Raw genomic sequence first — 16,207 nt, 5'->3', positions numbered from 1 at the left:
CTGAACACCATCACAATTCATATAAACACCTGTGTTCTTTCCTGCTGTCTAAAATAAAATAGTGTGACGCTTATGCTGTGGGAAGACTTTGCACATGAACAATCAACCTACAAATAACACATAGTTTAGCAGTGGCACTCAGTAATCCCCCCAAAAAGATCATCCTCATCCTCATCATCTCCTTCATAAATCTTTTGAATTGCTTAGCACACATTTAAAGGGACACATTCTCTCCTCTTGTGTATGACAGGAACAGTCAGTGTGGGAATAAGACAAGGTTTTCCATGTGCTTTCTGTTGTGTGCACCACAACCAAGCCTATGAACTCACAGAATCATCACTCATCATCTGGCCCTTGTTCTCCCATCTGGTAGACAAACTGCATGCTCCTCCTGACAGTGAAGAAATAATGTTGTGGAATGCCCTTCCTCCACCCTTTGCCTCTTACAGCAGTTACTGATTCACACTGGGGCTCTGTGGATGTAGAACTAAGGAGGGTAGCTCCAAAGCCCCAAATCCCTGATGTCCAGTGGCCCCCTCTTCAGCCTCCGGGTACCAACACAAGCTCAGCTAAGAGCTTCCTGAAGCAGACGTCCACAGCAGGAAGATCAAGTATGGAGCCCACTGGACTGGAGTCCTCAAGCTGAAGGGCTAGAAGAGGCACAGACTGATTGTTGACTAGTGTGTGAACGTGGTGGCTCAATGCCTAGGGCGTCCAATTTACCAAGTAGTTTTGAAGCATATCAGGAAGAAGAGGAGGAGAAAATAGACATCAATAAATGTTCACAGTTTGTATCAACTACTAAGGAGGTTCTTCTCTAATATCAATTTCTTTTTAAAGACTTTTTTCATATTACTATTATTATGGTAAATTTAAGCTACAAAAAGTTACAATTTCACCTTTCTCAAGCATATAGATGTGCAGCATTAATCACATGTGTATTTTTATGACACTGTCACCGTGATCCATCTCCAAAACTTTTCATTTTTCCAAAGTGATAATTGGTTCCAAATGTGAAAAATTCCCAAACATTCCTTCAAAGATTAGCTACAGGCATTGAACAAAGAATGTGAGAAACTAATTAGAAAAAAATTTAAAAAGGAAGGAAAGGCTCTGCTTTTGTTGGCCTCACACATGTATGCTGAAGAGAGTTCACTCCACAGCCAATCAGTGTCCTGGAAGGGCACAGGCTCAGGAGTTTGGCTGTGGTTGCTTGGCAACGACTGTTTCCAGGAGGACCACTACCAAACTCCACTGTGGATGGTGCTGTGGGGAGACTTGGCTCAACTCTAAGGGCTAGGTTGGGATTCCAAAGGCAGTTTTAGGCGAGGGGGAGGGAAGATGCCTCTGAGGCCCTGGTCTCTGCCAAGGAGAAGCCTTTTGGCTTGGGAACACAGGACCAGGGGCCCTCGGGCTCCTCCAATGGCCTGAGGATGATGTGCCTGTGCTTTTGGCAGGGAGGTCTTAATGGATGTAGCTGGCCCAGGTACCAGGTAGGATACAACCAGTGAACAATGTGCAGAAGGCTGTAAGTGTGGGCAGCAGATGAGAAGAACAGGTAATAGGCTGGAACCTAGCAGCAAGAAGCCTGAGGCTCTGGAAGGAGGAAATGTGTGAGAAGTAAGCAAAGTCCAGGTCGCGCAGCAGGGGGAAGACCAGGGAGGAGAGATCTCCCTCACTAAGACACCTGGTGGCACTGCCCCTAAACTGCCTCAGCCCTGGGACCTGCAAACTTGGAGGGGCCTGATGCCTAGTCCACCTTGATGAGTAGCCAAATAAAAACTGGGTTCCCATCCACTAAAAAAGAAAAAGAATGTGAAAAACTAAAAACTAAAGCTCTGAGTATTACTATAAGTGCAGGTTAAAGGCCTGAATGTTTAGCTTGGCTGAATTTTCTAACAAACAGTGCAACTGGATTCTTCATGTGCTATAGGAGACATTTCTGCTGTTTCTGCCACCTCCTCAGGACACTTTTAATGTCGCTATTTCTCAGGCCATAGATGAAGGGGTTGAGCATGGGGGTGACCACAGTGTACATCACAGAGGCCACTGCACCCTTCCTGGGAGAATATGATGCAGCTGAACCAAGGTACACTCCAAAACCTGTTCCTAAAAATAAGCCAACAACTGCCAGGTGAGACCCACAGGTGGAGAAGGCTTTGTACCTCCCCCCTGAGGATGGGATCCTCAGAATGGTGGAAACAATTTTATAGTAAGAGAAAAGGATCCCTGAGATGGGGAAAAGGCCATACACTGCTCCAAGAAAATACTTGACCAAGTTATTATAGAAGGTGTTGGAACAGGAGAGATTGAGAAGCTCAGAAGGGTCACAGAAGAAACTAGCGATTTCCATGTCCTTGAAGTTGGTGATTTGTAACATCATTAAAATGTGCAGTTGGCATTCCAAAAGGCTGAACATAAATGACAACAAAGTTAAGAAGCCACAGAGGCGAGGGTTCATCATGACCAGATAATGCAGGGGATGACAAATGGCCACAAAACGATCATAGGCCATCACAGTCAGGAGCATATAATCCATACATGCAAAAATGGTAAAAAGAGACATCTGAGTCAGGCAGCCCACATAGGAGATGGCTCTGCTGTGAGTTTGGATGTTCACAATCATCTTTGGGACTGTAGTGGAGATGAAGCAGATGTCAGTCAAGGACAGGTTGGAGAGGAAGAAGTACATGGGGGTGTGGAGGTGGGGGTCAGAGCTGATGGCCAGGATGATGAGCAGGTTCCCAAGCACTGTGACCAGGTACATGGACAGGAACAGTCCAAAGAGGAAGCGCTGCAGGTCTGGGTCCTCTGAGAGGCTCAGGAGTTGGAATTCAGAGACATCTGTTAGATTTTGTGCATCTATATAACTGAGATATCTTTTGATAAAAAGAGTAAGGGAAAAGAAACATATCAGCAATCACTCCTCACTCTGTGTACATTTGAATTCAAGTATTCACAATGGTTGTGCTCACACTGGAGATCCACATGCCTTCAATGTAATTCTCAAAAGTGTACACCCTGTCTTGCATACTCTTTACTCTCCATCATTCACCCCTCTTTCCACACCCTATTTTCAGACATTGAAAGGAGAAATATTAGAAGCCCAGGAGAAGAGGACAGAAGAAGTTCATGATCACAATAAAATATAACCTACTGTTTGAAGGAAATTTCAGGAAACAGTACTAACCTTCTTATTAAGCAAAAAATAATCTTCAAAGTTAATTAAGCACCAGTCCATTTTAACTTATTTTTTTGCTAACAAGTTGAGGCAAATTTCTTTGACTTATTCCTCTTAAGACACCACCTAAACTCCTGACAGTAGGTGTGTCAGGTATCTTCAAAGGGTTTCATCATTCGTTGATTTCCTCATTTCCTTCCTCTGGGTTTTAAGCTTGCTGTTCAAAACATTTATAATATAAAACAAATATTCCAGTCTTTAGAGAATTTCAGATTTCAATCGATACAATTGAGTTAAATGCACATAATCAAAAGTAACACAACCAATGTGACAGAAGTAGATGATATTGAAATCATAAACGAAGAGAAACACTTTGAATAGTTTAATTTTATAAAACATTTTTTTTATCAATCCATACAATATCAGGAAATTATCTGCTGTACAAATAAGTCTTTTGTTCTTTTTTTCCCCCATCTGACCTGTTAAAACTGCTTCATGGTTTGTAATCTCAGCCCATCAAGTTTGCAGTTGAAGATTTTAGCACCACTGAAAGCCCCAGACTCAGATCTCTTTTCTAACCACCCTATGGCCACATCATGGATGTCTGACCATTCCTGAGACATGCACTGCAGTTCTCTTCCCAAAGCCACATAAGGTAACTTAAGTTTGTTATTTGCCAGTTCCCACTGTGACTGAATTGGAAAATAGCACAAAAAAGTATAGAAAAAAAAGCAAATACTTCTGGGTAATTTCCAAATTCTAAATATGGGGAAATAATCATGAGCCTTGTATGGTCAATATATGAAATTATGTTTTAAATCTTTCCAATTGCAAACTAATGCTTGTGTCTCATTATTATGTACACCTGTGGGTACTTTAGGATGTACTTTAAGACATGAGACCCACACTAATTTAATCAGCATACTTGCATGTGAAGTCCTTTCTTACAACAGAAAAGGAAACCACAGTCTAACAATATCCTGGCACTTAGAACATGCTCTAAACTATTAGTTATTATTATAGTTAATAGTACCCACGACCTATATTAAAACATACAATTTTGATGATACCTGACTCATGAATAACATTAGAACAATATTTGAACAATTATCTAAGAAATTTGTATTTCTGCAGGATTCCATTTTCCTAATAAACTGTCTCCCAAACACACCTACTGTCAGGAAGCGGGGTAACTTTCTGTTGTTATTCCTTTGTCAACATTATCTACCCAGACAGCTTTCTTATTAAATATTGCCTTAAAAGTAATTAGAGCTCATGTAACTAGTGGGCAACACAATACTAATTGCCCGTAAATGTACTGCTTTACACTCACTTGTGGTGTGAAGTCTCCCTGCGAAGCACATTTCTCTATTTTAAAGGCTTTATTGGATGCAAAGTATTGGAGAAAGACCTCCTTAAATTAGAAAATTAATATGGCAATCATTTCAAAGCCCTTCTTCCTCCCTCCTAGTCACACAAATAAGAATGTCTGGATAACATGTTGTTTGATTTCCAATGAAAAAGGCATGTCCAAATTTACTATAAATGACCTGAATTTCTGTCCCTACAAGAACAGTCAAAATCGCCTGCATCTTCTAAATTCCTTATATGTATCAGGGAAATGAAGCTCCATGCCCAAGTAGCAATGTGCTGTCCTTGAAGACTCCTGAGGAAATTTCAACTTGTGCAGGGAACACTATTTCCTCTGGCTGCAGCAGCAGAGCTGGTGCCCTGGGCTGGAGTCAGGAAGGCAGCATTTCACACCCACATCCCACCTGCCAGTGTGCACAGTGTGCGGATCTCTCCTCCTCTCCCTGCTCACTGCTTAAGGGAAATACAGAAAATAACACCATCCCCACAACATGTGCAGCATCAAAGGGAAATTTGAAACTCAACAAATCTTTGGTCACTATGATTTCAATAAACGAATTCCATGATTAGGTAACTATCAGCATTATGGAGGAAAGCCATGGTCAAGGGCAGTGGAGGCTGGAATGAGGTGAAACGCTGACCTGTGCCTCGTGGAAGGCTGAGGGGTTAAGTGCCCTTCAGCTTCTGCCTCCTTGCCTTTCTCCAAAACCATGCAAATCTCTGCTATGATTTCTAAAACTCTATCTACTGGGCATGATATTAAATAAAAATTAAGGGTTCCTATGTCCAAAACATGGACACAGAAGGACACTGTTTTAGCATGTCTCTGTTCCCATGGACACTGCTGGAAGGAAGGAAAGTTCAGCCAGGAAGCCACAGTCTGTTCATCCAAATTTATTCTGACCAATTGAGGAAAGAAAAGGTGGGTGGGTTCAATGCTCAACAGACTTGCTCTAGGTGACCCCCTGTGCCAAGCAGGGCACAGGCCCCAGAGGGTCAGAAATAGAAAAAGTGAGACATTCTTCCGAATACACAGCACATCTGTAAGGCCAAAAATAAAACATGCCATCTAGAAATAGGAAAATTGTCACTACTGGCCACTGAACAAACTAGTTGAGCACCATTAAGCTTAACCTAGGCATGACTAACAATGACAATAATATCCAGGTTTTATTTTGACCAGATTTTATTCACATATCCCATATTCTGTCATCACTCAGTACAGTTGCATCAACTGGAAATCAACTCAGATGAATGGCTGAATATAGACACCAGTGAAACTAGCGACTGCTTCACAGACATAGTGATTGGGGCTGACAGACTGCAAAATGGATCCACAAAATATTTTTATTCTTTCCCACCTGATAGTTTTCAGGATAAATCCCCAGATCTTAACCACTGGTAAATCTTAGGTACATTTTAAAAATCTTCCCACTTTTATGAGTAAGAATGAAATTAAATCTGACCTAAGCTTTGCTGTGAGATGCTGTTGTAATCACTGAGGAGCATGTGGTGAGCCCCAGGAAGGTTCTGGAGGGGCCCAAGAGTGTGATCTATGCTGAATGATCATGAGCCTCCCCTACTGACCTCTCCTATGACCTGTGGCTGTTCTTACATGGTGCATGCAGTAGGCGCCCACACTGCTCTGCCCTGGGATCCCCAGGAATCTCACAAGGAAGAGTCCATGGCTCTCTTTCTGAAGGACAGGCAAGAGGAATGGCTATTTGGCCTGCTGATGGGACAGTCTGCCAGGGTTCTCCTGTGATGCCCTGTGTCCATGGTCAGTGCAAACAGGCTGCACTCTTTCCCACCTAACAAAGGAGTACAAGTTACATTTTTTCTACAAAATAATATGTGGACACATATAACTAAAGGGAGATGGTGCACATGAAATGACATAGAACACGTTGCTCACCCCTGAGCCTGGGAAGCCCTGCACCTCAGTTCATGGTGCTCTGGCCTCTGTCCTCCTCCTCACCATCCTTTTCACCACTACCAAAGTCCTTTCATAGAGCTTTGGAAACACTTTTGAAGGACCCATTGCGCTGTGGCATGTCATATTTTTGTAGTAAATAGAACCAGTGTGTTGGTCAGCGGGGTCTCTGATAAACTGCATGATTGTGGCATGCTTGGTGGCTAGGAAGTTTCTGTGCAAAGGTACAGAATGTCTGGCTGCTGGGAAACTTCCATGTGAAAGACGTGGGATGCCTGGCTGCTGTAGCAATGTTGTTCACGAGGAAGCTCTGTGTTCAGAGTTTTATCAGATTCGACCTTGATCTTAGGCATGTTAGCTCCTGGGAATAAAGGAACTTGCTTGCTAGATAACAATAACGTTTCACCAAGCAGTGGTTCTCCTGTCTGCCCTCTCAAGAGTAACTTTAGTCAAGGGACTTTCTTGAGAGCTGCACAGAGCTCCTGACATTGCATATTGAAATGTAACTGCAGAATAAGCAACATTACTGATACTCTGACAATATGTAGTTATGGCTCTAATGACCTAATGTAACCTACTGATATAAATAAATGTGGCCACCGGGACATGGGGCCACTTCTTTTCCTGCCTCTACATCTTGTCTCTCTGTCTCCGCTATTATTATTCCTTATACCAGTGTGAGTGGAAAGCACATTATACATAAGGTATATGATATCCCAGCAAAAAATAAAAACAAAAATTCACAAACATCACACATGAAACTTATCATCTTGAGATCTTCCCATCTGGATACTCAAACTGGGGATTTGTACTTGTGATATAAAAACAATACTTTGGATCTTTTCTTCCAGGATCCCAAGGCTCCAATGGCACTTACAAGGTTATGCTGCTTCTCTGCTAGCTCGTGACAAAGAAGTGCACATCCCAAGACCCACCCATACCTGGTGCCCATTGAAGGCTCAGACTCTGTGCCCAGCATTACCATGAATATGCTGGGAGCTTTCTGATATGAAACCACAGCAGGAGACACAGGCATGCAACTCACTGGCAAGAACCATCCACTGAAGGGCTGCAGGCACAGACTGATTGTGGTCTAATCTATGACCTTGGAAGCTCAATGCACAGAGCTCACAATTAGACTAATTGGTCCATGCAGTACCCATCTCTAAAGACTTCCCAACGTTAATTCAGGAAGAAGAAGAAAATAAAATGAAGGTCCACTTAAGATTTGGACACTAGCTGTAATTAGGAGGAACCTTATTTTCTCAATTTACTTCTTTCAGTTCTATGGGTTTTTTTAGAGCTTCATAAGCTTCTAGGTCCATTTTTATTAGGGTAAAATATAAAGAACAAAAATTAATATGTGAGCTATAACATTTATATGCTTCAGTGACCTTTATTTGGTCATTAAGCTTTTTTATTAATTAAGAATTTGTTAATTAAAGAAACAGTGGGAGTACTGCTCAGAATGATTGTCAAAGCACCATTGCAGCATTGAAATGATGTGGAACTCTGAAACATGTCTCAGACCAAGCTCCAAGGGTCTCTGGTCACTTCCCTTCATTCCTGCTTTCTTCTCCTAGGCTCATGGATATCACTGCCATTGTTCTTGGTAATTGAAGGTTGTAGATGCTGTTAAGAAAATATGGCATTATGTAAAAATGTGGATGTGTAACTGATGTGATTCTGCAATTTGTATTTGGGGTAAAAATGGGAGTTCAAAACCCACTTGAATCAAATGTAAGAAAGATGATATGTCATGAGCTTTGCAATGTTTTGAGCAACCAATTAAAAAAAGAGAGAAGTATGGGGCTCAGGTGTCCTTGACACAGACACAAACAAGAAATGTTCTATCTTATCTCTGGCTCTGTGGGATGTTCCTAAGTAGGAGGAAGGTACTGACAGGAGAGTACCAGAGTGTTGGAACCTCACTGAGCAAGAAAAGAGCAGGATCTGCACACAGAGCAATGGTCTATTCAATATTTATCATCCCTTTACCCTTTTTATTACCTCTGTGCCTACCATGGTAGAGTTTCTGAGTAATCACAAATGAAAGGTGATGGTCATTTAACCCCAAATATGCAGCATATACCTACATAAGAGAACTATTAAAATTGTAACATATGGAAATTTTAAAACTGTAATTTCAGCTTAAAAGGGTATTTCAGTTAGTAGGAAAGACGGCACAATGAATGGAACATAACTTCTCTATGTTCATATGTGAATATACCAACAGTGAAACTCAACATCCTACACAACCACAAGAACAGGATCCTCATTAGAATAACTTATACTCCATTTATATATAATGTCAAAATACTACTCTCCTGTCATGAATCTCTAAAAACAACAGATGAAAAAATTCACTGAAAAAAAGATATTTCAGTTGAATAGTATGAAGGTTAGCCTTTCCATTATTAATAACTATCTAACATTTTCCCACATTTTACACCTTTATCACATATCAGTTGCACAGGGAACAAACATTTTCTGCTTAATCTGGATTCACTGACATGTATAAATTAATTATCACCTTGGATGACATTGCTATTTCAGAGACACAAGAAGTCTGCCCTGAGTTACAGGGGAAAATGAATACAGCCAACAACAGTAAAAATTAAATTGTGAATCTCTGGCTCTGATGCATTAATATTTTTCACTGTTTTCCAACCATCAGAATATTTTAAGCTGAATCCAGGAGTCTTGTCTGGAGGCACATCTCTGATACATCTTCCACCTTCGCAGATTCCTGAGTAGTAATGAAACCCAGACCTGCTTTGTCTCCTCTTCAGATGGAGAGGGCTAATTACCAGAATGGAGGAGGATTGGCAGCTGCAGAGGTATCCTGCAGAGGGGGACACAGGGAGGTCTGTGCTGGATTACTTGTGCTCACTTGATAGATCTTAATCTTGTTTCAGCCATATTGGTGAAACTGATGCCACTGACTACTCTGTCCTGGGATCTACCAGAAATCTCAAACATACAAGAAGAAGGGTCCCATCCTGGAAGAACACAGACATGAAACACAGGGGTGCTTATGAAGGGGTCAACCTGCAGCACTGGCCTTGTGCCTCAAATCCACAGTGCATTTCACACATGGCTTCAGCTAAGAAGAAGTACATGGGGGTGCGGAGGTGGGAGTCAGACCTGTCAGCCAGGATGAGGAACAGGGTCCTAAGCACTGAGACCAGGTACATGCACAGGAACAGTCCAAAGAGGAGGGGCTGCAGGACTGGGTCATCTGGGAGGCTCATAAGTTGGAATCAGAGACATGTGTTAGATTTTGTGCTTGTATACTGCTTGGACAAGTTTGACAAGGAAAGAGGGTGTTTAAAAAGAAACACATAAAAAAGCACCCCTCATCCTGGAAACGTTTGAATTCAAGTATGCACAAACAAGGTGCTCACACTTTAGGTCCATCCACTCTCAACAATAATTCTCAATAGTAAAAACCCAGTCTCTACATACTCTTTGAATTTACTTTCTCCATCATTCACCCCTCTTTCCATAATGACTTTAAAGACATTGAACTGAGCAGTGTTACAAATCCAGGAGCAGAGAAGAGAGAAGGAAGTTGATGATCACTATTAAATATAGCTTACTCTTTTGGAAAAAGTAAGGAATATGTATTGACCTTCCTTTCAGGGAAATTAAGAAGCAGTTTGATAACCTTATTTTCTTTTAAGGCTTTTGGACAAAGTCTTTTGATACAATATGTAACTCTGTGTGAGGACTGCTTTCCAGTCCTCACAACTAAATCAAGGGTGGTGGATCATAACCAGAAAGCAGCATGTTCCCCTTTTCTGCCAGGGGTTTCATCATTCTTGGATCTTCTCATTTGCTTACTGTGTGGATTTGTGGGTTTTTTTGTCTTTAAAAAATATGGAGTATAAGGACTGGGGATATAGCTCAGTTGGTAGAGTGCTTGCCTCACATACACTAGGCCACGGGTTCAATCTCCAGCACCAAACACACACACACACAAAAATCACTTGCAAATGTTTTCAGGCTGGGGTTGTGGCTCAGCAGCAGAGTACTTGCGTAGCATGTGTAATGCCCTGGGTTCCATCCTCAGTACCACATAAAAATAAATAAATAAAATAAAGGTATAAAATTTTTTAAAAAAATATGGAGTATAAAATAAGTATCCTTGTCTTTGGTTAACTTCAAATATTGTTAAATATGAATGAGTCAGCACAATATCGATTGTAAAACTGACCATAAGTGTCACATTAGTTTGCAATGTACCCAGCAATGATTTTAAAATCATAAATTGTAAGATGTTTCAGTCATGCTCACCACCATGGATAACACACACATGCCTCGACTCTCAGTCCCCATGACTGACACTGTGCAGGGCTCTCCGCTCTGGGCAGCCACACTGCATGTTGGTCCTTCCTCCATCCTCACCTCCCTCAGCAGTTACCTATTTACACTGGCTCAGGTGGTCGTGACTAAGGAGACTGGATTCCACATGGCTGGTACCCAGGGGCCTCCCACCTCATCTTTAGGGTTGACATCTGTGCACACTCAGGTAGGGACTTCCTAATAGACACAACCAGGGTGAGAAGAAACACAGGATGGGGCCCCCCTGACTGGAGCCATCAAGCAGAAATGCTGGAGGCAAAGGTGTGACCTTGGAGGCTCAAAACATAGAACAGACTGGCAAAATAGGTGAGCCTCTCACAAACTCTAAGATTGTCCTAACAATGATCATGGGATAAAAAGTTTGGAAAATGAACATCAAATAATGCTTTTCAGTAATTTTTAGCAAAAAAGAAGCTTTAAAGAAGAGTAAAATTATGGCATTTGCCAGTAAACGGATGGAGTTGGAGAATATCATGCTACGTGAAATAAGCCAAACTCACAAAACCAAAGGCCGAATGTTTCCTCTAATATGTGGATGCTAATTCACAATAAGGTGAGGGGGTGGGGGGCACTAGGGATGAATAGTGTTACCTTAGATTAGGTAGAGGGAAGTGATGGGAGGGAAGGAGAGAGGATGTGGGGATAGGAAAGATATTAGGATGCAACAGATATTACTACTATATGTATGTATGTGGCTGCATGACCAATGTGATTGTGCAACAAGTACACTCAGAAAAATGAGAAATTATAACCCATCTATGTGTGATCTATCAAAGTGCATAAATGCATTCTACTATCATGTATAATTAATTACAACAAATTAAAAAAATAATTTAAAAAAGAAGTTTGTCAGTGATTAAAACAAATTTTAAAAAAAGAAGATTATTTATTTTATTGATTTCCTCTATTTATTCTTAGAAAATAGTACCTTCTTAAAGCCACATTCATTATGGTCAATTTAAATTACAAAAAAAGAAAAAAAACTTGCCATTATTACCATTCTCAAATGCAAAGCTCAGTGGCATTAAATATAGGTATAGTTGCCAAAACATCACTATCCTCTATCTCCACCATTCCTTATCTTAAAAAAGTGGAACTTTCTTTCCAATGTAAAAAAGTTCCAAACATCCCTTGCCAACAGGAGTTCCAACCATTCTACTGTAAAATTTGGTGAGAAATTAGCATAAGGCACATCTGAACAGGACCAGGTATGTAACTTTGCTGCATTTTCCAACACACATTGCAATCAGTACCACGGAAGCTGGGATTAGATTGCCCTTCTGTGAAGCTTCCAAAGAGCACCTTTGATATCCTTGTTCCTCAGGCTGTAGATAAAGGGGTTCAGCATGGGGGTGACCACAGTATACATTACTGAGGACACCACATTCTCTCTGGGAGAATGTGATACAGCTGATCCAAAGTACACTGCAGTACTTGTTCCTAAAAATAGGCAAAAAACTGCCAGGTGAGAGCCACAGGTGGAGAAGGCTTTGTACTTCCCACCTGAGGATGGGATCCTCAGAATGGAGGAAATTATTTTATAGTAAGAGAAAAGGATCCCTGAGATGGGGAAAAAGCTATATAGGCCAAAAAGAACATACTTGCCAATATTAATAGAGTAGGTGTCAGAACAGGAAAGATTCAGAAGTTGAGAAGGGTCACAGAAGAAACTAGAAATTTCCACATCCTTGAAGCTAGTAATTTGTAAGATCATCAAATTGTGCAGCTGAGAGTCCAAGAGACTCAGCAAAAATGATACCAAAATTGAGAAGCCACAGAGGCGAGGGTTCATAATGACTGTATAATGCAGGGGGTGACAGATGGCCACAAACCTGTCATAGGCCATCACAGTCAGAAGCATATAACCCATACAAATAAAAATGGCATAAAAGGACATCTGTGTCAGACAGCCCATGTAGGAGACGACATCATTGTGAGTCTGAATGTTTACAATCATGTTTGGGACTGTGGTAGAGATGAAGCCAATGTCAGCCAAGGACAGGTTGGAGAGGAAGAAGTACATGGGGGTGTGGAGGTGGGGGTCAGAGCTGACAGCCAGGATGATGAGCAGGTTCCCAAGCACTGTGACCAGGTACATGCACAGGAACAGTCCAAAGAGAAGTGGCTGCAGATCTGGGTCCTCTGAGAGGCTCATGAGATGGAATTCAGAGACATGGGTTAGATTTTGTTCTTGTAGGTATGTTGGACACCTTTGGGAAAAAAGCAAAAAAGGTGTTAAAAAAGAAATACGAAAAACAGGCTCTCCTCATTCTGGAAATATTTGAATTAAAGTATGCACAAGGAAGGAGCTCACACTTTAGATCCATACACCTTCAACAATAGCTGTCAGTAGTGAAGCTCACAGTCTCCACATATTCTTTCATTATCACCTTCTCCATCATTCACCCCTCTTCCTCTACTCACCTAAGAAGCATTGAGCTGAGAAGTGTTAAAAGTCCAGGAGCAGAGAAGAAGTCCATGATCAACACATATAATTTAAGCCAAATATCTGTTATATAAATGACCCTACTTTTTTTTCTTTTTCTTGATTCTGTACTCAATCTGGCCTGCCAAACGTGCTTCATAGTTTTTTTTTTTTATCTCAAACCATCAAGTACATTGTTTATGATCTAGCACCAAGGAAGGCCCCCAAACTCAAGTTTTATTTCCATTCTCAGTCCTTCTTCATGGGTTCTCTGGTCAGCCATTCCTGACACATTGATTTCAATTCTCCTGTTTAGGCTACGTGAAGTACACTTGGGTTCATTATTTATCATTTCTCTATGTGAAATAATTGGATACAGTACAAAACAGAGTATAACAAGTAACAATGCAACAACTTCTTGGAAACATCCTCATTTGTAAATTGGAGATAGTAATTACCTACCTTGTATGATTGTCATGAGGAAATAAAAAAAAACTTTCAAGTGGCATAACTTGTAGTTCTCTCCCATTATTAAATCTTCCTGTTTATATTTTAGAATATCCATACACAGTGATGTCAGACTAATACCAATTATGTCAGCATATCCACATGTGAAGTTCTCAGTGGTTCTTTCTTACACCAGATCTGAAATCCTATGTCTAACAATATCCTGCCATATAGAACACTCTTCAGGAATATTACCTACTCTTATTGTCCATAATTCCCATCACCTATACTGAAACATATAAATCTGATAATAATTGTGCCAGGACTAACATTGGATAGACATCTGAAACATTACCTAAGAAATTTGAGTCTTAATATCTCTACCTGATTGCATTTTCCTGCAAACCTGTTCCCCAAACATACTTATTGTTATGAAACGCAGAGGTGTAATTATCTGCTTGTGTTTTCATGTCAGAATCATCTATCAAACACTTTTGTTTCATACATTTACCTAAAACATAGGTAAAAAAATCATCTAAGTAATTTGCAAAACAATGCCCATTGGCCATGAAATCTACAAGTTTACATTAATCTGAGCTTTTAATTTCTCAATGAAGTACATTTCTCTTCTGCAAAGTCTTTTCTGGTGCAAAGTGATATAAAGGACATCATGGTTTAATTCAGTAGTATATTAGTATGACAATCATTTCAAAGCAGTCTCCCTGCAATTTCACCCTAACTAGGAATATTCTTCCTTGATGACTCCTGAAGAAGTTTGGTCTTATGCAGGGAATACTATTTACTGTGGCTCTAACAGAAGAGCCAGTGCCCTGAGCTGGAGTCAGGCAGACAACATTTCAGACCTGCATCACCTGCCAGTGTGTGCACAGTGTGTGAATCTCTCCTCCTCTCCTTGCTCACTGCTTAAGGGAAACACAGATTATAACACCATCTCCACAACATGTGCAACATTGGGAACTCAATGAATATTTGGAAATTGTCATTTTAGTAAAAAAAAATTCATAATTATGTTAAGTGTTAACATTATGGAGGAAAGCCATGGTCAAGGGCACTGGAGGCCGGAATGAAGTGAAACCCTGCTGTAGGTCTCAGTGGAAGGCTATAGTGTTAGGTGCCCCTTCAGCTTCTGCCTTGTTGCTTTTATTCAAATCCATGAAAATTTCTGCCATGGTTTCTGAATACTTGACTACTGTGGATTAAATTAAATAAAAGTAAAGTGTCCCTATGACCAAAACATGGACACAGATGACACTGTTTGAACTTGTCTATTCCCATGGACACTGCTGGAAGGAATGAAAGGACAGGAAGGAGGCCACAGTCTGTTCATGCAAATTCGTTTTGGTCAATATAGGGAAAAGGGTGGGGTGCTTCAATTCTCAACAGACTTGCTCAAGACGTCGCCCTGTGCCAAGCAGAACTCAGGCTCCAGGGTGTAAGAAATGGAAGAAAGGAAGCCGTTCCTCCCAAATGCACTGCACATGCATCTGTAAGGGCAAACATAAAGTGTCCCATCCAGAAACAGGAAAACGGTCACTTCAGGTCACTGGATATATTAGTTGAGTGGAATGAAGATTAACCTATCAGGACTAACAGTACCAATAATACCCAGATTTATTATGCCCTCATTTTATTCCCATATCCCATATTATTCACATAAAAGGACCAAGTATCTATTTATCCTTAATCACTGTAGTTGCATCAATGGGAAATGAATTCAGATGACAGGACTGGGTCTAGGCACAAGTGAAACCAGGGACTGCTTTACAGACACAGTGACTGGGCTGAAAGACTCTGGAAGGGATTGATTTAATTATTTAATTCTTTCCCACCTAACAGTGTTCAGTATGGGCCCAGACATTTTCTCTGTTAGTAAACATGAGGTACATTTTTAAAATATTTCCAGTATTTGGGGGGAAATAAAATCAAACCTGACCTTAGTTTTGCTTTGAGATTGACAGGGCTGTTTTCAAGCATGGAGGAGCATGGAGGGAGCTCCACAGAGGTTCTGGAGGGGCCCCAAGATTGTGATCTAATCTGAATGACCATCAGCTTCCCCCATTGTGACCTGTGATGTGTGGATGTCCTTCTATTGTGCATGCACCAGGAGCCCCACTGTTCTGCCCTGTGATCCCCAGGATTCCCAAGAGGAAGAGCACCATGGGCAAGGCTCTCTTTCTGCAGGACAGGGACGAGGAGTGGCTGGTTGACCTCCTGATGGTACAGCCTGCCAGGGTTCTCCTGTGATGCCCTGTGTCCATGGCCAGACAGCCCAGTGCAAACATGGCTGCACTCTTTCCCACCTAACAAAGGAGTACAAGTTACAAAAGTTTAACACACGGCTTCATTTTCTATAAAATAATAATAATGTGGACGCATATAACTAAAGTAGCATGGTGTTTATGAAAAGGAAAAAAAAGGTAGTTGGTGAGCACCTGAGCCTGGGAAGCCCTGCACTTTCTGT

General features: G+C 41.1%; 2 protein-coding genes across 2 annotated transcripts; both read right to left on the bottom strand.

Annotated features, from left to right (window-relative positions):
• Nucleotides 1-1,927: 1,927 nt before the first annotated feature.
• On the bottom strand, nucleotides 1,928-6,838 carry LOC106145476 (olfactory receptor 7E24-like). The gene is made up of 2 exons (XM_078031783.1): nucleotides 6,714-6,838; nucleotides 1,928-2,879 (listed from the first exon to the last, which is right to left on the bottom strand). The coding sequence occupies exons 1-2, from the start codon at nucleotides 6,836-6,838 to the stop codon at nucleotides 1,928-1,930; spliced, it is 1,077 nt and encodes a 358-aa protein (XP_077887909.1).
• Nucleotides 6,839-12,120: 5,282 nt separating this feature from the next.
• LOC144369486 (olfactory receptor 7E24-like) lies at nucleotides 12,121-13,062 on the bottom strand. Its single transcript, XM_078029774.1, has one exon. It carries the CDS (start codon nucleotides 13,006-13,008, stop codon nucleotides 12,121-12,123), a length of 888 nt encoding a protein of 295 aa, XP_077885900.1. The 5' UTR covers nucleotides 13,009-13,062.
• Between the last annotated feature and the right edge of the window lie 3,145 nt (nucleotides 13,063-16,207).

The sequence above is a fragment of the Ictidomys tridecemlineatus genome, chromosome 2 (assembly GCF_052094955.1).
Source record: "Ictidomys tridecemlineatus isolate mIctTri1 chromosome 2, mIctTri1.hap1, whole genome shotgun sequence".
NCBI classification, from domain to species: Eukaryota; Metazoa; Chordata; class Mammalia; order Rodentia; family Sciuridae; genus Ictidomys; species Ictidomys tridecemlineatus.
The sequence above is the reverse complement of the archived record's forward strand: the minus strand, read 5'-3'. Positions and strand labels throughout refer to the sequence as shown.